Genomic DNA, 25,537 nt, shown 5'->3' with positions numbered 1-25,537 from the left:
TCGTGGTTGGTCTTCCATGGGCCAGCTTTTTTTTATTATTATTCAAAACCGGTGTTTGTTTAACAGAAAACACAACAGCCCGACAATCTTTGGTGCGCTTTAAAAAAAAAAAAAAAGACACAGATGTCCGTCTCCCCAGAGCGCTAAGAGAGCATACATGTCAGTTTATCGAAGCCAGGAGAGCTCTCGGTGGCGTGAAACACGCTTAGAAAAATATCTGTGCATTTGTATGTATAATATATACAACACATGTACATATGTATATGTTCCCTCTCCTTCTTGCTCTTTAAAAAAAATAAAAAATAAACCAGGATTAGAAATGTCCCATATAGAAGTCCACCATGAAATCCACACCCACACCATCCTGCTTGTGCACGAGGGAGGCCAGGTTCCTCACTGAGGCCCGGCTGCTTGGAACGGACCGGATTTGGCCATGATCGGGGAAGATTTGGACTCACGTGGATGAGCCGAGGAGCTGCGGCTCGTCTTGAAGGAGAGCTGATTAAGGGTTCTCTACCCTCCCTGAGGTCAACCCTGCTTGCCTGCAGGGAGCCCCGAGTTTGAATCCACTGCCCTCCCACCAGACTTACGGATGTCCCAACCGACTCCCAGGAAGACCAGCTGGTGGGTTCAACAGGAGCAGTTCATCTCCCATCGTCAAATGGAGCTGTGGAGCGCCTCAACGGCTTCTCCTCCTGCTTTTTAAATGTAAGGACAACCACTGGGAATTTCAACAGCAAGAAATGTCCAGGAACACGCATTCAGACAAGCACGCAAGCAGTAGAAAGGTGCAGAAAACCATGGATAGGAGATAGACCACCACCACCACCACCCCTCCCCCAGGGGGAAAGCTTCTGAGGACCTTCCTGGGGTTTGTGGCTTCTCCACAATCCACTCACTCACACAGACACGCAGCGATGAGCACCCGTGCTTGGAGAAATGGCCGGGGATTGAGAGTCTCGGGGGAACTTTGGGAAACGAGGCAGAGGAGAAAGAAAAGGGATGGAGTGGGGGGGGAAACAGAAAGCTCCAATGTCTCTCGGGGTCCTTGCCCAGATCACGACGAATCTTGATCCAAGCTGCACCCCAAGGCTTCGATGTCGTTGCTGATGTCGGAGATCATCCGGTCCCACTCGTCGCCCTCCGACGGCGCCGACTGGTCATCGGAGCTTCCGGTGGCGCCATTGCCGTTGGTGGTGGAGTTGGAGACGGATCTCACTGTCCACCGGTATCTCCCGAAGCTATCCGTGATGATCCCCCGTCCGTCCTTCACGCCAATAGTCTCCAGGAAGTTCTCAAAGTATTGGCTGTCCTTCTCGGGGATGAAGGGGCGGAGACCTTGGGAGGAGGAAGAAGGTGGTCAGGGGACTCAGCGGAGAAGGCCTGTCAGAGGACTCGAACGCGGGACCTTGAAAAAAACCACCCGGCTCAGAGACCACCAAGGACCCCCATAGTCGTCATCCTCCTCCTCTCCACAATCACTTGTAGCACTGATGATGTTTACTAGTTGGGTCACGAGACGCCTCCAAGGAAACTACCCAACTCAGAGAGCAACAAGGACTCTCCCACTCCTTCCTCCATTCACACCCCTCTCCCTCTCCCTCCTAGCCCTGATGATGTTCCCTAGTCAGGCAATAAAATGTCTGTCACAAAACCACCACACTCACAGAGCACCAAGGACCCCACGGTTGAAGCCAACTCAACTAGCCAGGATAAGCCAACTACCCACAATCCAAATTAACGGGGGGGGGGGGGAATCCCACACCGGTTGGGGAAAAGGTTACCCAGCAGGAGGAATTTCCGGCTGTCCCCGTAGAGATGTCTCAGGTTGACGCAAAACTCGTGGACGGAGGCCCCGTTGCGGTACTCGTGCAGAAGCATGGCGAACTGCTGGATCTCATGCGAGGAAAGCTTCGTCCGTAACTAGAACGGAGGAGGAACGCGGTTAACTCAAAATAAAAAGACAAACCAACATTAGAAGTAAACCAAGTTTCGATAAATGGTACAAGGTAGATTGTTCGTTTTCTCCAAGAAGTTAAAACTCACCACTTATGGTTTATGGAAATTAGGCCTTTCTAAATAAAACATAAGGAAGCTGGCTGGGGGATTCTGGGAGTCCTCCCCTTTTAAAGCATGCCGAACCTGCTTCTTCAGCAGGGGGTTGGACTGGATGACCTCCAAGGTCCCTTCCAAACCATGTTTATTCTGCAAGCATCTCCTGCTCAAGAAGGGGGGGTAGGACTAGATGACCTCCAAGGTCCCTTCCAAACCACGTTTATTCTGTAAGCATCTCCTGCTCAAGAAGGGGGGGGTAGGACTAGATGACCTCCAAGGTCCCTTCCAAACCACATTTATTCTGTAAGCATCTCCTGCTCAAGAAGGGGGTTGGACTAGATGACCTCCAAGGTCCCTTCCAAACCACGTTTATTCTGCAAGCATCTCCTGCTCAAGAAGGGGGGGTAGGACTAGATGACCTCCGAGGTCCCTTCCAAACCACGTTTATTCTGCAAGCATCTCCTGCTCAAGAAGGGGGTTGGACTAGATGACCTCCAAGGTCCCTTCCAAACCACGTTTATTCCGCAAGCATCTCCTGCTCAAGAAGGGGGGGGGGGTTGGACTGGATGACCTCCAAGGTACCTTCCAACTGCCATTTTATGATTCCACAAGGGTCTCCTCCTCGAGAAAAGGGTTGGACTAGATGACCTCCGGGGGGGCAACCTTCCTACTCTTCTTTGGGGGGGGGAGGGTTTCCTTCTCTCGTTCCACTTACCGTCATCATGTAGTCCTGTAGGAGTTCCGTGGCCGTCGTGCTCAATTCGCTGTCGCTGGCTGTTTTGGCGGGGGGTGACGGCTGGGCCGAGAAAGAGGTGGGGGAGTTTCCAGCCGTATCCAAGGATTCTGGGAAAGAGCTGGAAAGACACGGGGGATTGGCGGGGGGGGGGGGAGAGACACACACACACACAAGTGATTCCGGGACCTTCCAAAGGGGTGGCCTGGGCCTCGAATCTGGAGGGGGTGGAGCTTGGGACCAGGGATGGCCACTAGGTTTCCCACTGCCGTAAATCGAGGACTCCCTGTCCGATAGCTGTACTCCATTTCAATTCCATTTGGAGAGAAAACTTATCGCCGATAATTATAATAATAAGAGGCAGTTCTCGATGTACGACTGAAACCGAGCATCCACTCACGTTTTGGTCACTAGACGAGACGTTTAAAATTCATTTCGCCACCTTTGTATGGATTTCTCTGGTCCTCCTGTGCTGCGGTTGTTAAATAAGTCACCCCCACCGTTTAATGAATGCGGCTTCCCTGTTGAGTTTGGGGATCTGCGTCAACCTGGGATGCTGCGATCGTCATAAATGTGAGTCAGAATTTGGATCATAAGAGATGCCCCAAGGGTAGTTGGTGCAAAAAATGCCGTCGTAACTTGGAATGGTCGCTAGATGTAAGAGGAGGAGTACTTATGCGGCCGCACATCCAAAGCAAACCTCATCGGGGACAGTCCAGGTTGTTCTCGACTTACGACCATTCGTTTAGTGGTGAAAGTTACGACGGTGCTGAAAAAGTGGCTTAGAGGCACACCTCTCACGACCTTCTCAGCACCCCCACGCTTACGTGGTCAAAATTTGCACTCAGAACAGTATTGAAAAAGTGAATTTCAGCTAGTCCTCACATTTATGACGATTGAAGGACCCCCCCCCACGCTAACGTGATCAAAATTGGCACTCAGAACAGTATTGAAAAAGTGAATTTCAGCTAGTCCTCGCATTTATGACGATTGAAGGACCCCCACGCTAACGTGATCAAAATTGGCACTCAGAACAGTATTGAAAAAGTGAATTTCAGCTAGTCCTCGCATTTATGACGATTGAAGGACCCCCCCACGCTTACGTGATCAAAATTGGCACTCAGAACAGTATTGAAAAAGTGAATTTCCGCTAGTCCTCGCATTTATGACCATTGAAGCACCCCCACGCTTACGTGATCAAAATTGGCAGTTAAAAACGGTGCTGAAAAAGTGACTTTCACCCAGTCTTCGCACTTACGACGATTGTAGCATCCCCATGGCCAGGTGATCAAAATTTGGTGGTTAAAATAACACCCCCCAAAAAGGGTGACTTTCACCCAGTCCTCGCACTAACGACGCTTGAAGCACCCCCTCATGGTCAAGTGATCAAAATTTGGACCTTAAAACAGTTCTTTTAAAAAAAGAGAGACTTATGACCATTTTTCACACTTATGACCATCGCTGCATCTCTCTGGTCCTGTGGTCAAAATTTGGACTCTTTGAACCTGGTGTGTACTTACGAAGATTAACGCGACCCCCCCCCCCTTTCGCTTAACCCCTGCCCGACTCACTGAACAGCTGCAGTGATTTGCTTAATGACGGCGGCCACGAAAGCTCGTCAAACGGAGCCAAAACTCCCTCCACCATCCCGGCGGCCAAAATCTGGGACCCCCCCCCCCCGTGTCGGTCGTTATAAGTCGAGGATGACCTGTAGGGATGATGAGAGACCCTCCCCAGGGGGAATGGAACTCACAATGTGCTGGCTTCGGTTTCATAGGGGTCCTTGATGTCCACTTTGGTGGATGAGTCATCTGTGGGGGGAGAACCGGGCTTCAGGACAGGGCAGGGGGTGGGTGGGGGCTTCAGGCTCCCCACCCCCACCCGAGACGGTCCTTTCTGACAGCAAACCTTGGGCACAAGCCCCTCGGGGGGGGCGGTCCACCTGCAGAAGGAGTATCTGTGGAGCTTTGGAGACCCTGGCCCCTCCGACAGGGAACGAAGGTTATGAGTAGGGGGTCTCCCCCTCGTTTCTGAACATTTTCCCTGCTAGGAGGGAAGGGGCTTCAAGAGGAGGAGGAGGAGGAGAGGAGGAGGAGGGCAGGAAGCGCAAAGAAGATTAGGAGGAACAGAAAGGAGGAGGAATGGGAGGGAAGAAGAGGAGGAGGAGGGACAGGAGGAGAATGAGGAGAACAAAATGGAGGAGAAGGAGAATGAGAAAGAGGAGGAATAGGAGGAGGAGAAGCACGAGGAACAGGAGGAGAAGGAGGACAAAGTGGAGAAGGAGAACAAGGAGAAGAAGCAGAATGAGAAAAAGGAGGAACGGGAGGAGAATGAGAATGTAAACAAGGAGAACAAAGTGCAGGAGACAGAGAAGAACGAGGAGAAGAATGAGGAGGGGGAACAGGAGAAGGAGGACAAGGAGAAGGAGGACAAAGTGGAGGAGAAGAAGAAGAATGAGAAAGAGGAGGAACAGGAGGAGAATGAGAACAAGGAGAACAAAGTGGAGGAGACAGAGAACAACAAGGAGAAGAACGAGGAGGAGGAGGAAGAGAGGAAGAGGAGGAGGAGGAGGGCAGGAAGCGCAAAGAAGATTAGGAGGAACAGAAAGGGGGAGGAATAGGAGGGAAGAAGAGGAGGAGGAGGGACAGGAGGAGAATGAGCAGAAGAACAAAATGGAGGAGAAGGAGAATGAGAAAGAGGAGGAATAGGAGGAGGAGAAGCATGAGGAACAGGAGGAGAAGGAGGACAAAGTGGAGAAGGAGAACAAGGAGAAGAAGCAGAATGAGAAAGAGGAGGAATAGGAGGAGAAGAAGAACGAGGAACAGGAGGAGAAGGAGGACAAAGTGGAGAAGGAGAACAAGGAGAAGAAGCAGAATGAGAAAGAGGAGGAATAGGAGGAGGAGAAGCACGAGGAACAGGAGGAGAAGGAGGTCAAAGTGGAGAAGGAGAACAAGGAGAAGAAGCAGAATGAGAAAGAGGAGGAATAGGAGGAGAAGAAGAACGAGGAACAGGAGGAGAAGAAGGACAAAGTGGAGAAGGAGAACAAGGAGAAAAAGTAGAATGAGAAAGAGGAGGAACAGGAGGAGAATGAGAACGAGAACAAGGAGAACGAAGTGGAGGATACAGAGAAGAACAAGGAGAAGAACGAGGAGGAGGAGGAAGAGAGGAAGAGGAGGAGGGCAGGAAGCGCAAAGAAGATTAGGAGGAACAGAAAGGGGGAGGAATAGGACGGAAGAAGAGGAGGAGGAGGGACAGGAGGAGAATGAGGAGAAGAACAAAATGGAGGAGAAGGAGAACGAGGAACAGGAGGACAAGGAGGACAAAGTGGAGAAGGAGAACAAGGAGAAGAAGTAGAATGAGAAAGAGGAGGAACGGGAGGAGAATGTGAACAAGGAGAACAAAGTGCAGGAGACAGAGAAGAACAAGGAGAAGAATGAGGAGGGGGAACAGGACAAGGAGGACAAGGAGAAGGAGGACAAAGTGGAGAAGAAGAATGAGAAAGAGGAGGACAGGAGGAGAAGGAGGACAAAGTGGAGGAGAAGGAGAAGAACAAGGAGAAGTAGTAGAATGAGAAAGAGGAGGAACAGGAGGAGAATGAGAACAAGGAGAACAAAGTGGAGGAGTCAGAGAACAACAACAAGAAGAACGAAGAGGAGGAGGAAGAGAGGAAGAGGAGGAGGAGGAGGGGGGCAGGAAGCACAAAGAAGATGAGAACAGAAAGGAGGAGGAATAGGAGGAGAATGAGAACGAGGAGGAGGACAAGGCGGGGGAGGAGGAGAAGGGAAGAAGAGGAGGAGGAGGGACAGGAGGAGAATGAGGGAAAGGACAAAATGGAGAAGAAGGAGAAGAAGAATGAGAAAGAGGAGGAATAGGAGGAGAAGAAGAACGAGGAACAGGAGGAGAAGAAGGACAAAGTGGAGAAGGAGAACAAGGAGAAAAAGTAGAATGAGAAAGAGGAGGAACAGGAGGAGAATGAGAACGAGAACAAGGAGAACGAAGTGGAGGATACAGAGAAGAACAAGGAGAAGAACGAGGAGGAGGAGGAAGAGAGGAAGAGGAGGAGGGCAGGAAGCGCAAAGAAGATTAGGAGGAACAGAAAGGGGGAGGAATAGGACGGAAGAAGAGGAGGAGGAGGGACAGGAGGAGAATGAGGAGAAGAACAAAATGGAGGAGAAGGAGAACGAGGAACAGGAGGAGAAGGAGGACAAAGTGGAGAAGGAGAACAAGGAGAAGAAGTAGAATGAGAAAGAGGAGGAACGGGAGGAGAATGTGAACAAGGAGAACAAAGTGCAGGAGACAGAGAAGAACAAGGAGAAGAATGAGGAGGGGGAACAGGACAAGGAGGACAAGGAGAAGGAGGACAAAGTGGAGAAGAAGAATGAGAAAGAGGAGGACAGGAGGAGAAGGAGGACAAAGTGGAGGAGAAGGAGAAGAACAAGGAGAAGTAGTAGAATGAGAAAGAGGAGGAACAGGAGGAGAATGAGAACAAGGAGAACAAAGTGGAGGAGTCAGAGAACAACAACAAGAAGAACGAAGAGGAGGAGGAAGAGAGGAAGAGGAGGAGGAGGAGGGGGGCAGGAAGCACAAAGAAGATGAGAACAGAAAGGAGGAGGAATAGGAGGAGAATGAGAATGAGGAGGAGGACAAGGCGGGGGAGGAGGAGAAGGGAAGAAGAGGAGGAGGAGGCACAGGAGGAGAATGAGGGAAAGGACAAAATGGAGAAGAAGGAGAAGAAGAATGAGAAAGAGGAGGAATAGGAGGAGAAGAACGAGGAACAGGAGGAGAAGGAGGTCAAAGTGGAGAAGGAGAACAAGGAGAAGAAGTAGAATGAGAAAGAGGAGGAACAGGAGGAGAATGAGAATGTGAACAAGGAGAACAAAGTGCAGGAGACAGAGAAGAACAAGGAGGAGGAGGAAGAGAGGAAGAGGAGGAGGAGGGCAGGAAGCACAAAGAAGATGAGAACAGAAAGGAGGAGGAAGAGGAGGAGAATGAGAACGAGGAGGAGGACAAGGCAGGGGAGGAGGAGGAGGGACAGGAGGAGAAGAAGAACGAGGAAAGGAGGAGAAGGAGGACAAAGTTGAGGAGGAGAAGAACAAGAAGAAGTAGAATGAGAAAAAGGAGGAACAGGAGGCGAATGAGAATGTGAACAAGGAGAACAAAGTGCAGGAGACAGACAAGAACAAGGAGAAGAACGAGGAGGAGGAACAGGGGAGAAGGACAAGGAGGAAGAGGACAAAGTGGAGGAGGAGAACAAGAAGAAGAATGAGGAGGAGGAAGAGAGGAAGAGGAGAACGAGGAGGGCAGGAAGCACAAAGAAGTTGAGGAGGAACAGAAAGGAGGAGGAATAGGAGGAGAATGAGAACAAGGAGGAGGACGAGGCAGGAAGAAGAGGAGGAGGGACAGGAGGAGAATGAGGAGAACGAGGACAAAGTGGAGAAGGAGAAGAATAAGAATGAAAAAGACAAAGAACGGGAGGAGGACAAAGTGGAGAAGAAGAAAAAGAAGAAGAAGAAGGAGAAGAAGAAGGAGAATGAGAAAGAGGAACAGGTGGAGAATGAGAACTAGGAGAACAAAGTGGAGGAGACAAAGAAGAACAAGGAGAAGAATGAGAATGAGAAAGAGGAGGAACAGGAGGAGAATGAGAACAAGGAGAAGGAAGACAAAGTGGAGAAAGAGAACGAGGAGAAGGAGGAGGAGCAAAACAACAAGGAGTTGGAGATGATGCTGAGAGAGCACCAAGGATCCCACAGTCCTTCTCCTCCTCCTCCATTCTCCTTCTCCTACTTTCACCCCACTAGCACTGATGAGTTTCCCTAGCTGGGTCACGAGACGTCTGCAAGGAAAAAGAACCCAGCTCAGAGATACAAATATTCTCTTCTCTTGGGAGTAAATCCCCGAGGGCCCATCGCCCTCATTTCAACCTCCATCTTTCCAACTATGGACGTTCCTTGTGACCATGTTCTGGAGACGATCTCTCCTGAGGAACCTCAACAGGCCACCAACACCTCCTGATCCAACCTCCCACCCGTAAACCTGACTCGAAGGAGGAAGCCTCTTCTTCCCGCCCCCGGGAGGAGGGAGAGACGCCATCTCGACGGCTGCTCCATGAATCCAAGGGCCTCCGGAAGAGGTGTCTCCTTACCGCTGTGTATGGAGAGATGCCGGGTGGGCGTGGTGGCCCCATCGAAGATGGCTCTGTCCAGGAAGTCTATCGTAGATTCCGTGTAAACGATGTGGAAGACTTGGCTGAGGAGGGAGCAGAGTTCCTCACCCGTGACCTGGAGGAAGGAGGAACCCAACGGAGGTGAGGTGGACACCCCTTCCAAGAAGTCCTTCAGAAGAAGGTGAGAACTTCCAGAAGATGGAGGTTCTGGTAGAAACCTACCACATTGAGGAGAAAGCGGCCCATCGATGCTACGCCGAGGGCGGCTAATAACAGGAAGTCCACTTGACTTAAAACACTTTGCTTAGTGACTGTTCGGAGTTATGACGGCCCCCCCCCAAAAAAGGACGGTTCTTTGCCCTTACGACCGTTGTGGCACCCCCAAAAGGTTACAGGAACCAAATTCGGACATTTGGCCACGGACTCATATTTACGATGGTCGCAGCGTCCTGCTGGTCCAGCAACCCCCCCTCCCCTTTTGCAACTAAAGGGAGTCTGACTCCCTTAACGACCATGGCAGGGATTACCTGAACGGACGGGGCAGGAGACGTCATAAAACGGGACACAACTCACGGAGCGAATTTCTCACTTAGCCACAGGAATCTGGGGCTCAATCGGGGTGGTAAGTTCGGGGGGGGGGGGACTGCGCTGGGGACCGCTGGGAGCTGGGTTCGGAAGGTGACGGTTCAGTCACTAAAGGGGAGGGAAGATCTAACCCTCCCACATGATCTTCTCGGGAACCAAGTTATGTTGTCCTCGGCGGAAACATTAAGACAAACCAGGATCTTGGAAATGTACGTCACCGGTTGGGCCTAGAAACCGGGAGACAGTGAGTTCTAGTTCTGGTTTAGGTATGAAGCCAGCTGGGTGGCTTTGGGCCAATCACCGGGCAACGGTGAATTCTAGTCCAGCCTTAAGACATATAAGCCAGGAAGACGGGGAGGAGAGACGTATTCGATTTAATAATGAAATAAATTAAAAAACATTGGAGGGCAATTCGGGCAGGAGGACCCAAAAGAAAACCGCAGGGCGCCCGCGGGGCCGAGGATCTAACCTTATTCTCTGTGGCGAGGATCACCAGGCAACAGGCTTCGACAGGCACCACGCCACTCTCCGAGAGAGAGCCCGAGGCGAGAGCTTTGGTGCTTTCGGCACAAAGGCTCTGGCTGGGGGAGATGCCGGGGTCCTGAGCTGAGAAAAAACGGAGGCTGTGAGTGGAGACGGCCCCCCGCCCACCCCCCTCCCGCCTTGTAGTAGACGTTTCAGGACCCAACTAGGGATCATCATCAGCGCTGGAAGGGAGGGAAGTTTGGAGAGGGAGGGGGGATAGATGATAGGTAGACAGACATAATTACAAATAGATGGATGGATGGATGGATGGATGGATGGATGGGATGGATGGATGATGGATGGGTAGATAGAATAGATGGATGGATGGATAGATGATAGGATAGATGATGGATAGATGATAGATAGAATAGATGAATAGATGATAGATAGATAGATAGATAGATAGATAGATAGATAGATAGATAGATAGATAGATAGATAGATAGATGGATGATAGCTAGAATGATGGAGAGATGATAGATAGAATAGATGGATGGATAGATGATAGATAGAATGATGGATGGATGGATAGATAGATGGATAGATAGATAGATAGATAGAATAAACGGATAGATAGATAGATAGACAGAGAGAGAGAGAGAGATAGACAGACAGACAGATAGAAAGAATAGATCAATGGATAGTGATAGACAGACAGATAGACATAGAAATAAGATAGAGTGAGATAGATAGAATGATGGATGGATAGATAAATAGATGGATAGAGGATAGATGAGATAGATAGATAGATAGATAGATAGATAGATAGATAGATAGATAGATAGATAGATAGATAGATAGATAGATGATAGATAGATAGATAGAATGATGGATGGAGAGATGATAGATAGATAGAATGATGGATGGATATAGATAGATAGATAGATAGATAGATAGATAGATAGATAGATAGATAGATAGATAGATAGATAGATAGATAAGATAGATGATAGATAGAATAGATGGATCAATGGATAGAGATAGACAGCCAGACAGACAGACATAGAAATAAGATAGATATAGATAGAATAGATGGATGGATAGACAGATAATAGAAAGATAGATAATAGATGATATAGAGATGATAGAGATATTATAGACAGATAAATATGGTGATATAGAGATATAGATAATACATAGATGATAGACAGGTACAGATAATAGAGGTAGAGACAGACAGACAGACAAACATTGATTAATGATAGAGATACAGGATAAATGATAACATGCCAAGTCAAGAGGCTTAACGACTGAGGCAATCCGCTTAACAACCATCGTGATTTGCTTTACCACTGCAGCATGAAGGCCACAAAGAAGGGCGTGACTCATTTTGAACAACCGCATACGGGTGGTCCTTGAATTTACGACTGCAATTAAGCCCCCACATCTCCGTTGCTAAGAGAAACATTTGTGAAATTTTGTCTGTGTTTTTCCGTCCATTGCCACCTGCTGTTAAGTGAATCACTGTGGCTGTTGTTCAATATATAGCCGTTAAGTGAATCCAGCTTCCAAAATTGACTTTGCTTGTCGGGAGGTTGCAAAAGGGGACCGTCGTAAATACGACTCAGTCCTGAAGTCTCCAAATTTCGATCGCATGACCACCACAACGGCTGTTAAGTGTGAAGAAAAAAACGGTCCCACGATCATTTTTCCCATAACTCTGAATGGTCACTAAGTGAAGCGTTGTAGTGGGAGACCATCGGCATTTGTAACTGTTGCAACGTCCCTGGGTGACGTGATTCTCCACTGGCAACCTCCTCAGCCGATATCCAACAAGCCAAGTCAATGGACCCGCTTAACAACCACATGACTCACTTAATGACGGTCATGATTCACTTAACAACCAGGGAGAAAAAAGGCAACAGAAGCCAATGTAGGCCCTGTAAGTGTCTCGGGTCCAGGTAGTCTTCGACTCAACAATGCTTTATGTCACAAAGGAAGACAGTGGTGAAGTGACTTCCGCCCGCTTCCAATGGGTAGGGATTCACTTAACGACGGGGTGATAAAACTCCTGAAGCAAGCTGTGACCCGCTCGTACTGCTCAACAACGGAAAGACACGTCCCCCTTGGCGGTCGTAAAGCCGAGGACTCACCCTTCTCCCCACCTACCTGTTTTCAAGACCACCAGATGGGACGAATCGTCTCGGATATACGACACTGACGCGATGTCGTGGATGGGCACCCGGAGGATGAGGTCCTCGCCGTCGCGCCAGAGGAGCTTGACGTTGTAAGCCGAGACGCTGACCACGGCGTCGTGCTCGTGAGTCAGCTGGCCGGGAAGCTGGTGAGCCCTCTGTGGGAGCGGGAGAGAGAGAGAGAGAAAAAGAAGAGAGGGGGCCGTTCCCCAAACTATTCCCGATGGGAAAATGGGGAGGGGGGGAGGGAAAACTCCCCTTCTTTGCCAAGGGGCTCAGGAGGGCCCAAAACAGGGATGTCTCTCAGGGAAAGGGAGGAAGCGTGGAAACTTTGCCGTCCTGGATGCTCTGGGCGGATTTCTTGCAGACATCTCATGACCCACCCAGGAAACGTCATCAGGGTGGATGTGTAGGTAGGTAGGCAGATAAATAGGAAGGAAGGAGAGGAGGAGGAGGAAGAAGAAGAAGAAGAAGAGGAAAAGGACTGTGGGGTTCTTGGTACTCTCTGAGATGGGTGGTTTCCTTGCAAACATCTCGTGGGCTAACTAGGAAGTGGGGGTGTCGGGGTAGGTAGATAGGAAGGAAGGAAGGAAGGAAGGAAGGAAGGAAGGAAGGAAGGAAAGGAAAGGAGGAGGACTGTTGAATCCTTAGTGCCCTCTGAGCTGGGTGGTTTCCTTGCAAACATCTCGTGGGCTAACTAGGAAGTGGGGGTGTCGGGGTAGGTAGATAGGAAGGAAGGAAGGAAGGAAGGAAGGAAGGAAGGAAGGAAGGAAGGAAAGGAAAGGAGGAGGACTGTTGAATCCTTGGTGCCCTCTGAGATGGGTGGTTTCCTTGCAAACATCTCGTGGGCTAACTAGGAAGTGGGGGTGTCGGGGTAGGTAGATAGGAAGGAAGGAAGGAAGGAAGGAAGGAAGGAAGGAAGGAAGGAAGGAAAGGAAAGGAGGAGGACTGTTGAATCCTTGGTGCCCTCTGAGCTGGGTGGTTTCCTTGCAAACATCTCGTGGGCTAACTAGGAAGTGGGGATGTTGGGGTAGGAAGGAAGGAAGGAAGGAAGGGGAGGAGGAGGAGGAGGAGGGGGAGGAGGAGGAGGAGGAGGAGGAGGAGGAGGAGGAGGAGGAGGAGGAGGAGGAGGGGGAGGAGGAGGAGGAAAAGGACTGTGGAGTCCTTGGTGCTCTCTGAGCTGGGTGGTTTCCTTGCAGACGTCTCATGACCTAACTAGGGAATGTCATCAGTGCTAGAAAGGAGCAGGAGGTATTCTCAGTGAAGTTCCCCCTTATAGCTGACTGTTTGAAGTTGCGAGAAAAAAAATGACTCGCGACTGATTTTCACACTTATGACCATTGCAGCAAATCCCACAGTGACACACTATAAATTCCGACGTTTGATAACCGACTCGTATTTATGACGGTCACAGCATCCTGGGGAGGCTCAAGCCATCCCTCTTCCAACCAGCAAAATCAAGGGGGAAACCAAAATCACTTAACAACCGCACCCCTCGCTTAACGACCGCAGCGATTCACCTTACAACAGTGGTAAGGAAGTCGGTAAAATGGAGTCACACTCACTTCGCAAATATCTCTTAGTTCCGGGCTCTGTGTGGTCGTAGGTTCGAGGACTGGTTGTATTAGATTGTGAAATGTCCTCTTATGTCAGGACGGAAACTCAAATGAGATTGTTCAGTGGGAGCAAGTCAATACATTTACTCCTCAACTTACGACCACAAACGGAGCCCCAAAATATATGTTTCTAAGAGGGACGTGGGATAAGGGAAAGTTGCTCCATTTTACGCCTTTAGCTTGATTCCTTAAGTGAATCACTGCCATTCTTAAATTAATTCCCCCAGCCGTTAAGTGAATCCCATTGACTTGGCTTGTTCAGGGACCATAGAAGGGGATCACGGCGTCCTGAGGGACGTCGTTGTAAGTATGAGTCAAGCTAGGATTTCCTGACTGCTGGGGTGAATGCTGCGGTGGTCGTAAGCGCGAAACATGACCCTTAGTCGCGTTCGTAACTTCAGTCACTAAATGAACCCTTCTCCACCTCAGGATGATCACATCATAAATATTTCTCGATAGTTTCACTGAGAACACAGGTAGTCCTCGACTTATGACGGGAACGGAGCACGGAATCTCTGGGGCTAGGGGTGACTTGGGAAGTGAGCTTCGCTCCACTTTACAATCTTTCAGGTCGTTAAGTGAATTGCTGCATCGGTTCAATTAATCACATGGGCGTTGAATGAATCGATGCAGTTCGTTAGTCATACAGGTCATTAAGTGAATCGCTGCAGTGGTTCAATTAAGTTACATGGGCATTAAGTAAATCTGGCTTTTCTTCCCTGTGACACTGCAGCAGTTGAATTAGTCACACAGTCGTTAAGTGAATCCGACTTTCCCCTGTGACTTGTCCGAAGGAGATCCCATTCACCACCACCGTCGTAAAGACAAGTCAGTTGCCAAGACTCCAGATCTGCATCTCCCTGAATGGCGGCAAAACACTCTGACGGTCACAAGGGTGTATAATACCGGTCGTAAGTGTGAAAAATGCTCCCAAGTCGTGCTTTTCCCCCCCCAGCGCCGTCATAACTTGGAACGGTTCTAAGTCGAGGACTTGCGGGCGGAAAGGGTCGCCTACCTTTGCAGTGTCGATTAAATGAAGAATTTCGGTGCGGCTGGAGGGATTCAGGTATCCTGGAACCGACGTTATTTGGCCCAAATACTGAAAAGCAAAAAAAAAAAAAGGGGGGGGGAATTACAATGAAAGAGAAACAGTTCACTTAGTGACCATTTGATCTTATGACGGCCCTGGAAAAAAAAAAGAGGTCAGTTTTTCTCCTGTGATCAGGGGATCAAAATTCAGACAGACTCGTATTTAGGACGGTCGTGGCATCTCGGGGGGAGGGGGGGCAGGAGAGGGGAAGGTTTCCGTGATTCCCCTGTTCACTTAACAACCACTGATTTAACCATCGCAGTGATTCCCGCAACAATGGTGGGAAGGGAGTCGTAAAATAGACCCGAAAGTGCTTCGTTGTCTTACTTAGAACAAAAATGCTGCAGTTGTGACACAGGACGACCTGTTATTAGTTTTGGAGGTGCTGCGTTTGAGACCCACCTTCAAAATTTTCCTTCTCTCTTCTACCCTTCCCACCCACCCATGGTCGTAAGTCGAGGATTATTTGTGTGGTCCACCTGTGCTCAACGTAGACAGGAGTCAAGCCACCTGGCAAACCACCCCAAGGGCCCTGGTGGCTGGGCCTCCCGGATGGGGGTCACTGTGCTGGAGCAGGGGGTCAGAGAAGGAATAGGAGGAGAAGGGAGAAAGAGTAGCAAGAAAGGAAGAAGAGGAGGAAGAGAAAAGAAGAAGGAAGAAAGAGGAAGAAAAGGAAGAGGAGGAGGAGATGGAAGAGGAGGAGGAGGAAGAGAGGAGAAGGGAGAAAGAAAAGAGGAGAAGGACGAAGAAGAGGAGAAGAGAGAGGAAGAGGAGGAGGAGGAGAAATAGGAGGAAGAGAAGGAAGATGAGAAGGAGAAGGAGGAAGGAGAAAGAGGAGAAGGGAGAAAGAGGAGGAAGAAATGGAAGAGGAGGAGGAGGAGAAGGACGAAGAAGAGAAGAGGGAGGAAGAGGAGGAGGAGGAGGAGGAGGAGGAAGAGGAGGAGAAAGAGGAGGAAGAGAAGGAAGATGAGGAGGAGGAAGGAGAAAGAGGAGGAGGAAGAGATGGAAGAGAAAGAAGAGAAAGGAGGAAGAGGAGGAAGAGGGGAAGGGAGAAAAAGGAGAAAGAGAAGGAGAAGAGGAGAAGGGAGAAGGAAGAAGAAAAGGAAAAGGGAGGAGCAGGAATGGGGAGTCTGAGCAGGTGGTTGGACTAGAAGACCTCCAAAGTCCCTTCCAATTCTGTTATTCACATGAGAGGAGGGTCTCCTGCTTGAACAAAGGGTTAGATTAGAAGACCTCCAAGATCCCCAAGGTCCCTTCCAACTCTGTTGTTTTAAGCAGAAAAAGGAGGTGGTGGAGGAGGAGGAGGAGGAGGAAGAGGAGGATGTGGTGCTTCAACAGAGGGCTGGAGTAGAAGATCTCCAAACTCTCTTCCAACTGTTCTTGTACGATTTCTTTCCGCGGTTGTTAAGTGAATCCCTGCAGTTATTAAGTGAGTCGCATGGTTAAGTAACTCCCTCAAGTTGTTAAACGAATCTCTGTGTTGTTAGGTGAGTCACACAGTTGTTAAAACTGTTATGAAGTGTGCGGCACGCATAACTTTTGCGCAGTATTGGAAAAAATATACACATCAGAGGTAGATATAATCAGAAAAGTGTTGGCCTGTGTGGAAGCAGATAGGTTCACTCTTGAACTTAAAAATAAAGTGGGAATCAGAATATTTTGAAGCCTGGAACAGATTTTATGACTGGTATAAGACAAGGTGACAAGACTGGAACAAACTGTATATATTGCGATTGGACAGAAGGACACACAATAGCAATAGCAGTTAGACTTATATACCGCTTCATAGGGCTTTCAGCCCTCTCTAAGCGGTTTACAGAGTCAGCATATCACCCCTACAGTCTGGGTCCTCATTTCACCCACCTCGGAAGGATGGAAGGCTGAGTCAACCCTGAGCCGGTGAGATTTGAACAGCCGAACTGCAGATAGCAGTCAGCTGAAGTGGCCTGCAGTACTGCACCCTAACCACTGCGCCACCTCGGCTCTTCAATGTATTAAGTAGGCTAATTGTCAATGACTGAGACTAGCTATATATAATGTGAATGTATGGTCACTTCGACTTTACATTGTTTTAAATATAAAAATAATAAAAATATATTGGAAAAAAAAAGTCTGTTATGAAGTGGAGGAGGAGGAGGAGGAGGAAGAAGAGGAGATGAGGGTCTCCTGCCTGAGCAGGGGGGAAGACCTCCAAGGTCCCTTCCCGCTCTACGAGTCCCTTCAAACGTCCCTCCATTCAAGACGAGGTCAGCCTTACCTTCACTTCCTTCTCGATGTAGTCATTCAAGAGGACGTCCGGCTCGAAGCGATCCGGCAAAGCCAACGGGACCGTGTGCAGTGCCCGCCGTTCGGTGACTTTCTCCTGGGCTTTCTTGTCGCGCCCCTTCTCCCCTTTCAGGAAGACCCGCTTGAACGGGGAGACGATCCCAGGCTGCAAGTAAAGAGATGGGGGGGGGGAGAAGAGCGGGTTGCCCGCATTTGACGGAATCAAGAGTGGGGAGTTTCGGACGGGCAGGGGAGAGAAGGGTTTAGGGGGTGGGGCAACGAAGAGAGGAAAATATCCACGCCATTCCTGCAAAGACGACGGGACGATCACCGGTCCCTTACCTCGTTTTCCATCGTTATCCTCTGGAAGGGGAACTACCTGGAAGAGTCTGCCGTCGGCCGCCTTACCAGAGAGTTACTTATCTTACCAGAGATAAAGACTCGCGCATTTGCAGAAAGGGAGGGCTGACTGGCAACTGTTTCTCATGAGTGAGAGCGGATGCAGAGAAAACCACAGCTTCCTCCGACGGATGGAGCTGGTGAGCGCAACAACCAGCTATCGGCGAGGAGGGGGAAAAATCCGAGATACTCCCCCAAGGAAACAACTGTAGAGGTGAGATGGTTTTTTTTGGGGGGGGGTAGGGTGCTCAAATCTTTGCAAAAGAGCGTCTGAGTGTATCACACGGGCCTCCAAACGGCAGGACGAGACCACGGAGAGCGACCACGGATTTAAATGTGACCGAATGAGAATCCCGGAGCATTCAAGATGGTCTCGGAAGGAGTTTAAGCAACACTTGTGGCTTCTTCAGTGTTTCAACAAAACTCCATCCAACACAACACACAACCAACATAGTGAGAGTAAATATCAAACGAATTGTGTAGACTTCAGGCAAGCCACGAAATCTTTTTTAAATTTTCAATGGGGAAAGAGAATTAATGGAATCTCTAAGATGCGGGAGGACTAGATTTCGCTGCTCCCGATCAGCTATTTTAACCGCCGAGCCGGTCTTTCTCAACTTCAGCAACTTTAAGCCATGGGGGACTTCAACTCCCAGAATTCCTCAGATACCTGGCTGGGTAATTCTGGGAATTGAAGTCCCCCTGTCTTAAAAAGGATGAAAGGTCCTCACATCTTCCAAGTTGCCGACTTTGAGAAATATGACCCTAAACTATCCTACATCCTTTGGAACAAGCCATAATTCTGGCCGTCCTTGACTCACAATTGTGACCGTTGTTAAGCAAGGCAACAAAAGGATCACTGGTTCATATTTAGGACCGTTGTTGTGTCCCCTTTTGTGACTTTCTCTCAAGCAGGAAGCCGGATCGACTCAACGACCAGCTTCCTAGTGGGCCAACAGCGGTGATTCACTTACCGGTGGCAAGAAAAGTCACATAACTGGGACACCCTCTCTGAACAACTGTCCCCCTTAGCGTTTCAGGCTCCATTGTAGTGGTAAGTCGGTTATGATCGGGTAGATCTCCCCCCCCCCCCCGACCAAAGTGTCAATTCAGAAATGTACACAATTACCCTGAAGGATGAATTCCATTCCACAAGGGAAACCAGTCAGGAATTAATTGCAAGAATTAATTGCAAGAATTAATTGGAACGATCTTGATCTCGTTTCAGCTGTTATGAAATAAAAAGCTATCTCTAGGGGCAGAGAGGACAACGGGTTCATCTCACAGATTTTTTGTGTGTGACTGTGGCATGAAATTTGTTTGGATGACACATATGAAAGTTGGAAGGACTCTCTGCCTTTGCAAATTTCATTCTGAAAAACACGAGCTTTTGCGTTTAAAAATTTTTCCTAGGTAAAAGCCAACACATTTACTAAGGAAAAGAAATGTCTTTATTTGTGGCATTTGTAACCATAATAGATCGACAGGAAGTGTGAGAAACTATGAGGGTTGTCGGTAATACCACATCCTTTATGTGTGTTTGTGTGTGCGCGCATGTATGTATATATATATAAACACACCCTTAAAAATATAAAAATATCAACCTATCTATCTATCTATCTATCTATCTATCTATCTATCTATCTATCTATCTATCATCTAGCTATCTAGCTATCATCTAGCTATCTATCTATCTATCTATCTATCTATCTATCTATCTATCTATCATCTATCTATCTAGCTATCATCTATCTATCTATCTATCTATCTATCTATCATCTATCTATCTATCTATCTATCTATCTATCTATCTATCTATCTATCTATCTATCTATCTATCTACAGTATTCATTCCATTTTGGTATGGTCAAGATGGTTGACAAATTTCCCATCTAATATCCACCTTCAAAACTTCATGGACCCTGTGCTGACCAAGGAACCAGGAGACTGGGAGTTCTAGTCCCGAGGTAATTGTAAAAGTAAGAGAATGGGATAGAATGAGAAAGAGAATGAGAGAAGGGGAGGGGAGGAAGGAAAGTAAGAGTTGAGAGAATAAAAAAAGAATGAGAGAGAAAGAGACAGAGTGGGGGAGAGAATGAAAGAATGAGGGAGGGAAAAAGAAAGAGAGAAAGAGGGAAAGAATGAGAGAGAGAAAATGAGAATGAGAAAACAGGGGAAAGTAATAAAGAAAAAGAAAATGAGGGAAAGAAAGAGGGAGAGGGAGGGAGGGAGGGAGAGAGAAAAACAGGCAGAATAAGAGAGAGAATGAGAAAATGAGGGAAAGACAATGAAAAAGGGAGAAATGTGAGAGAGAGACAGAGAAAGAGGGAGAGGCAGATTAAGAGACAAAGGGAGAATGAGAGAACAAGGAAAAGAGAAAGAAAAAGACGGAGAGAGAGAAGAAAAGAGAGAAAGAATCTCCTGGAGTGAAGAATAGAAATTCATTAATTTGAATTATGGGGAAAATGGGCTATCAGATCTATTTTGGTCATACAGGCAAAGGACCATCAGGGGAAGGAACCTTGAAACTCAGGAGACATAACCAGCACAGCACACCAAGGATGCCCTGGCGCAGAGGATGATGGGCTCTGTAGCCCTTCACCCTTTTGGAGGAGAGAGGGGGAGAGAAAAAAGTCCAACCAATACAGCTCCTCCATCCATGAACCCCAGAGTCCACCATCCCCCAGGACGCCCAAGGGGTGGCAAGGATGATGGATTTTGTAGTCCATTGCCATTTGGGGTGACGGACTTTCCAGTCCATTTGGGATGAAGGGCTCTGTGTGCTCCAAGGCCACTCCAAATTTGGGGGGGTAGGAGAACAAAGGCCAACCAGCCCAGCCCTCCTGCCACCCGAGGATGTCCAAGGCGTAGAGGGCACAATGGGCTTTGTAGTCCAATGCCATTGAGGACGACAGTTCAAGCCCAGATTTGGGAGGGGGGGAGCGAAGCCCAACCACCACAACTCTCCTCCCAGGATGCCCAAGGCAGAGAGGACGATGGGCTATATATTCCAACACCATTGAGGATGATGGGCTCTAGAGTCCAGCACTGGGATCTGTAGTTCAAAGCCAAATTTGGGTGTGTGTGTGTGTGGAGAAAATGCACCCAGCAGAACTCTAGAAGGCCGAAGGTGGAGGATGATGTGCTACGTAGACCGATACCATTGAGTCCAAGTCCATTACCATTTGGGATGATGGGCTCTGTAGTCCAAGACCAAATTCAGGGTGGGGGTGGGAGCAAAGCCCAATCAGCACAACTCTCCTGCCAGGATGCCCAAGTCGCAGAGAGGACAATGGGGCTATGTAGTCCAAGGGTGACAGGCTCTATAGCAGATCGACTTTTTAGAGGATGGGCTCTGTTGTCTCCATTGATGATAGACTGTGTAGCAGGTCACTCTTTTGAAAGATGGGCTTTGTAGTCCTAAGCCATTGACGATATTCTCTGGTTTAGTGGATCACCCTTTTGGAGGATGGGCTCTGTAGTGCGAAGCCACCGCCTACAGAAGCCTTCCCCCCGCCCCCATAGAAACAAGCCCCTCCCTCTGGCCCAAAGGCCACGCCCCTCTCACCTTTTTGCCCCTCTTGCCTTCCTCCTCCATGTCTCAGGCGGGGCCCGGAGGCATCTTCCCCGCCGGCTCCCCTCGCCCTTCACTGCCCCGCCATCGCCGCCTTGGGAAAGCCCCCAGAGGCTTCAAGCCGAGCTCGGAAAAGCGCCGCCGACGCCGCCCCGGCACCAACTTTTTAATACTGCCGCCATCTTGGGCGTCGGCGGCGTTCCCGGCATGCCCCGCGCGCGCGCCTCTCCTTCATGCCTGGCGACGACGCTCGGCTAGGTGGAGGACTGACGTCAGTCCTCCGCGGAGGAGAAGAGACTAAGGCTAGCCGGCTCGTCGTAGGCCCGAAGCGCATGCGTGAACCAATCCCGAACTAGCGAAGGTAGAGCGATGAAAATTAGAAAGGTTCCGGTGTAGTATAAATGTTCATCCAAAGACATGGATCTAAGATATAATAAAAAGATTCCGGAATAGTATAAACACAAATAAAGGAGAATGGTATAAATGTTCATCCGAAGACAAAGATCTATGAAATTTTAGAAAGGTTCCTGAGTACTACAAATATTTATACGAAGAGATAGCTATATGAAATAGACAAGTTCATGGACAATATAAATATTAATAATGGGGAATAGTACTGTATAATATTTTCATATTTTCATATGCTACGTAATTAAAGAAAAGTTCCGGGATAGTATAAATATTAATAAAGGAGAATAGTATATCCGAAGACATAGATCTATAAATATAGAAAGGTTCCGAGATAGTATACATACTTATCCGATACATAGATCTGTGATTTTAGAAAAACTCAGAGTAGCTTATCTATTTAAATGAAGACATAGATCTATGAAAAATAAGAAAGGTTCCGATGGTATAGAACTCTTTATTCACCAACAGGAATTGGAAGAAGTTATAAAATCTATAATAGCTCCTCAGAAAACATTAATATTCTTTAGAATTATATCAAATACTATATTAAGGAAAGTAAGCATTGTTGGTTGTTGTTATTGTTTGTTATTATTGCTGGTGGATATTATTATTATTACAGATAGTAGATATTATTATCATCACGTTGTCTGTTCTCTATTAAGTGCAACTTCAGATCGGAAGTATTAATCCGTCCTCCGTCCCACCCCTGGAGTCCGAACCTCGATCGTGATTGGTTGGACGCCTGATTCATTCCTTCTTCGGGAGTCTAAAGTGCCAGAAAAAACTACAAGCTCTTTGAGGGCGGCAATTAACACCGGAAATAGTAAGATGATACTCCCTTTCTTGGTCCCGCCCCCTCCAGTCGTGATTGGTTGGACGCCTGGTTCATTCCGAACTTTAAACGCCCTAGGGCGGGAGGAAAAAAAAAACTACACGTTCATTGAGGGTGGGCATCTCATGCTCCCTTTCTTAGTCCCGCCCCTTTTAGTGATTGGTCGAACGGCCCAGTCCATTCGAGCGCACGAGAACGGGAGGAGAAACCAGAAGCCCATTGATCGCGGCAGATCACGTGCGCAGAAGGGGCGGAGCGATGGAAGAGTGCCGAGGGAAGACATGGCGAGGGGAGCAGCTGGACGCCCTGCAACGTGGATCTGCCTCCATCCGAAGCGGCGGATCGATGAAGACCGCCGGGCTCGGTGCGGCCATGCGGGTGAGTCTCCGGCGGGTTTGCGGGAGGGACTCTTGACCCCCCGAAAGACTCGGGGAACGTGTAGATCGGTATGAACAGACATCTATCTAATCCAGTGTTTTTCAACCTTGGCAACTTGAAGATGTCTGGACTTCAAGTCCCAGAATTCCCCAGCCAGCGAATGCTGGCTGGGGAATTCTGGGAGTTGAAGTCCAGACATCTTCAAGTTGCCAAGGTTGAAAAATACTGATTCTAATCTATATCCATCCGTCTCATCATCTATTCTTCATCTATCCTTATCTATCCATATCTATATCTCATTTATATCCATCGTACAGATAGATAGATAGACAGACAGACAGACAGACAGACAGACACAGATAGATACAGATAGATAGATAGATAGATAGATAGATAGATAGATAGATAGATAGATAGATAGATAGATAGATACAGATAGATAGATAGATAAGATGATAGATAGATAGATAGATAGATAGATAGATAGATAGATAGATAGATAGATAGATGAGAGAGGGGGGAGGGAGAGATAGATAGATAGATTAGAGAGGGAAAGATGAGAGATGACAGATAGATAGATAGATAGATAGATAGATAGATATAGGATATATATGTGCGTGTATGTATCCTATTTAATATTTGTATTTAATCTATAGAGATATATACAGATAAATATGTATATAGATATATAAATATAGACATTTCTATACACATGCGAATAGATATTACATGTATGTATCTGTGTATACATCTATCACATACACTTTACATCTGTATCTGCACATACAGGGACAGTGAGCGTAGTGTTGTAATGTTCTTTTCCTATTTGTGTACAGGGAACACTTGGCTTCACCAAAGACCATTGGGATGAGAATTTCTGACCCAGCTCATCGGTCGCTAAGGGAGTTGCACCCAATTTTTGCCATGGGTGTTAAGCGAATCATGTGGGCGTACAGCAGATCCGGCTTCCGCTCTTGATGATGGCTACCGGGAAGGTCACAAATGGCAACTGGTGCCATTTTGCCAAATTCCCCCGAATTTGGCTCGCACAACCATGGGGTTGTATGCTGTTGTGCGAGGACTCCTCATGATTCGCTTTGTTTCGATGACGGTTTTAACTTCCAACAGTCGCTAAATGAATGTAAGTCAAAAAGTAGCTGTAATTTTTTCCCCGAATTGATTCTTTTCCAAGGGGGGCCTTGGAGAAGGAACGAATTGTGTGACCGTAGGGTGTGTGTTGCAAGCCACAACCCTTTGCAAACCAAATTTGCATTTGTTGTGAGTCGTTCTCTGCCTCTTTCTTGGTTTATCTCCCTTAATGTTTGGTAAAATAGTATTTTCTAACTTGGGGATAGGATTCGCATCTGCGTCGGAAGCCGTCGCAAGTACGCAAACCTTCCAGCGTGGCTGGGTCTCGTCAATGACCCCGATCATTCCTGTTGTGTTTGCAAAAACAACCCCGGGACGGTTTGAGGCCTCTCCCTGCCCTTTTCCAGGGAAAGGTTATAGAAATCCCGGACAAGAGATAATCCTTGCCTTTACGACCACATTCCTGTTGCCAAATGATTTCTCTCCCCCCCTCCCCTTTTGCAACTATCCCTGTTGGCGGTCACTAAGCGAATCCCTGCAGTTGTAAGAATCTAGGCTTCCCCGTTGACCGTCATAATAGGGGGATCAGGTGACCCTGGGGCGCTGTGACTGTCATAAATATGAGTCAGTTGCTGCTAAGGTTGTGTGGAAAAACGGTTGCAAGTCCAGTTTTCCGTTGCCATTGCGGCAACTGACTCCTACTTACGACGGTCACTAACCAAGGACTAATGTAATTCAGCCTGGAAATATCTCTTCCTTCTAATTTGAGTCCTCTCTTTTTTGTCTAGGAGAATCTAACCGTCTCTCCTCACCGTGATGCTTCTCCTGTTGAAGGTGCCTTCGGGATGTGTGGGACACCAATTACCATCATCCCCGGCCCTTCTGGTGCTTACTCAGGTAAGGACTAGTCGAAGTTGGGGGGTTTCAAAAAAAAAATAAGGATCCCGAATTTTTCTCGCCATCTTAAGATGACCTTTCTTACCAGGTAGTCCTTGTTTTACGACCGACGTGGAGCCTGGAATTGGCGTTGTGCCACCAGATCTGATTTTTCTGGCTCCATGGATCTGGCAGGGAGGAAAAGAAAGCATTTTGTGCCTTCTCTGGTTCTCAAATCTGTCTTGTCTTCCTCTCTTGGGCCCTCACAGTGGCCGCTTTCGCACAACCCCGGAAGGCGGGTGTGAGTTTGTTCAACTTCTGTCCTCACCACTCCAAATGAAGGCGGAATTGGCTTCCTCCGAAGTTGCTTCTCTTCACTCAAGACGGTTTTGTTCGCAAGTCAGCTTTGAAGATTCGGCTCTGGTAAAACGTGGTTGCTACCTTTCAAAACTATTTACACCCAGACAACATTCACTGTTTAATTGAAAAATAAAACTTTTGACATGTTGAAAAAAAAATAAAAACTTTATGCAAAAGAAGATTCTGCTCCGTATCTTGCCATGATTACAGGTCAGCATTTTAATCCGCGTCATCAGACGCTAGAGCAGCGTGTGTCAAACTTGACAGGTGTGTGGACTTCCACTCCCAGAATCCCCCAGTCAGCTATGCTTTAAGAGGGGTGGGCTTTCACTCCCAGAATCCCCCAGCCAGGATGCTTTAAGAGGGGAGGACTTCCACTCCCAGAATCCCCCATCCAGGATCCTTTAAGAGGGGAGGACTTCCACTCCCAGAATCCCCCATCCAGGATGCT

General features: G+C 48.1%; 1 protein-coding gene, 1 long non-coding RNA gene and 1 other non-coding gene across 3 annotated transcripts; 2 read left to right on the top strand and 1 right to left on the bottom strand.

Annotated features, from left to right (window-relative positions):
• On the bottom strand, positions 1 to 21,342 carry CCM2 (CCM2 scaffold protein). Its single transcript, XM_014063868.2, has 10 exons — positions 21,135 to 21,342; positions 17,160 to 17,333; positions 14,828 to 14,911; positions 12,171 to 12,354; positions 10,006 to 10,142; positions 8,931 to 9,066; positions 4,542 to 4,599; positions 2,771 to 2,909; positions 1,785 to 1,923; positions 1 to 1,338 (listed from the first exon to the last, which is right to left on the bottom strand). The coding sequence occupies exons 1-10, from the start codon at positions 21,162 to 21,164 to the stop codon at positions 1,058 to 1,060; spliced, it is 1,362 nt and encodes a 453-aa protein (XP_013919343.1). The 5' UTR covers positions 21,165 to 21,342; the 3' UTR covers positions 1 to 1,057.
• A 2,260-nt stretch (positions 21,343 to 23,602) lies between these two features.
• Positions 23,603 to 25,282, top strand: LOC148045744 (uncharacterized). Its single transcript, XR_015696224.1, has 3 exons — positions 23,603 to 23,902; positions 24,639 to 24,747; positions 24,996 to 25,282. It is a non-coding gene; the product is annotated as an uncharacterized LOC148045744 (long non-coding RNA).
• On the top strand, positions 24,149 to 24,285 carry LOC148045745 (small nucleolar RNA SNORA9). The gene has a single exon (XR_015696546.1). It is a non-coding gene; the product is annotated as a small nucleolar RNA SNORA9 (small nucleolar RNA).
• Positions 25,283 to 25,537: the final 255 nt, after the last annotated feature.

Source organism: Thamnophis sirtalis, unplaced genomic scaffold, assembly GCF_051295495.1.
Source record: "Thamnophis sirtalis isolate CommonGarterSnake01/CBP01778 unplaced genomic scaffold, rThaSir2_p1.2 scaffold_4, whole genome shotgun sequence".
In the NCBI taxonomy this organism is placed as follows: Eukaryota; Metazoa; Chordata; class Lepidosauria; order Squamata; family Natricidae; genus Thamnophis; species Thamnophis sirtalis.
Note: the sequence above shows the minus strand (reverse complement) of the source record. Positions and strands in the feature narration are given on the sequence as shown.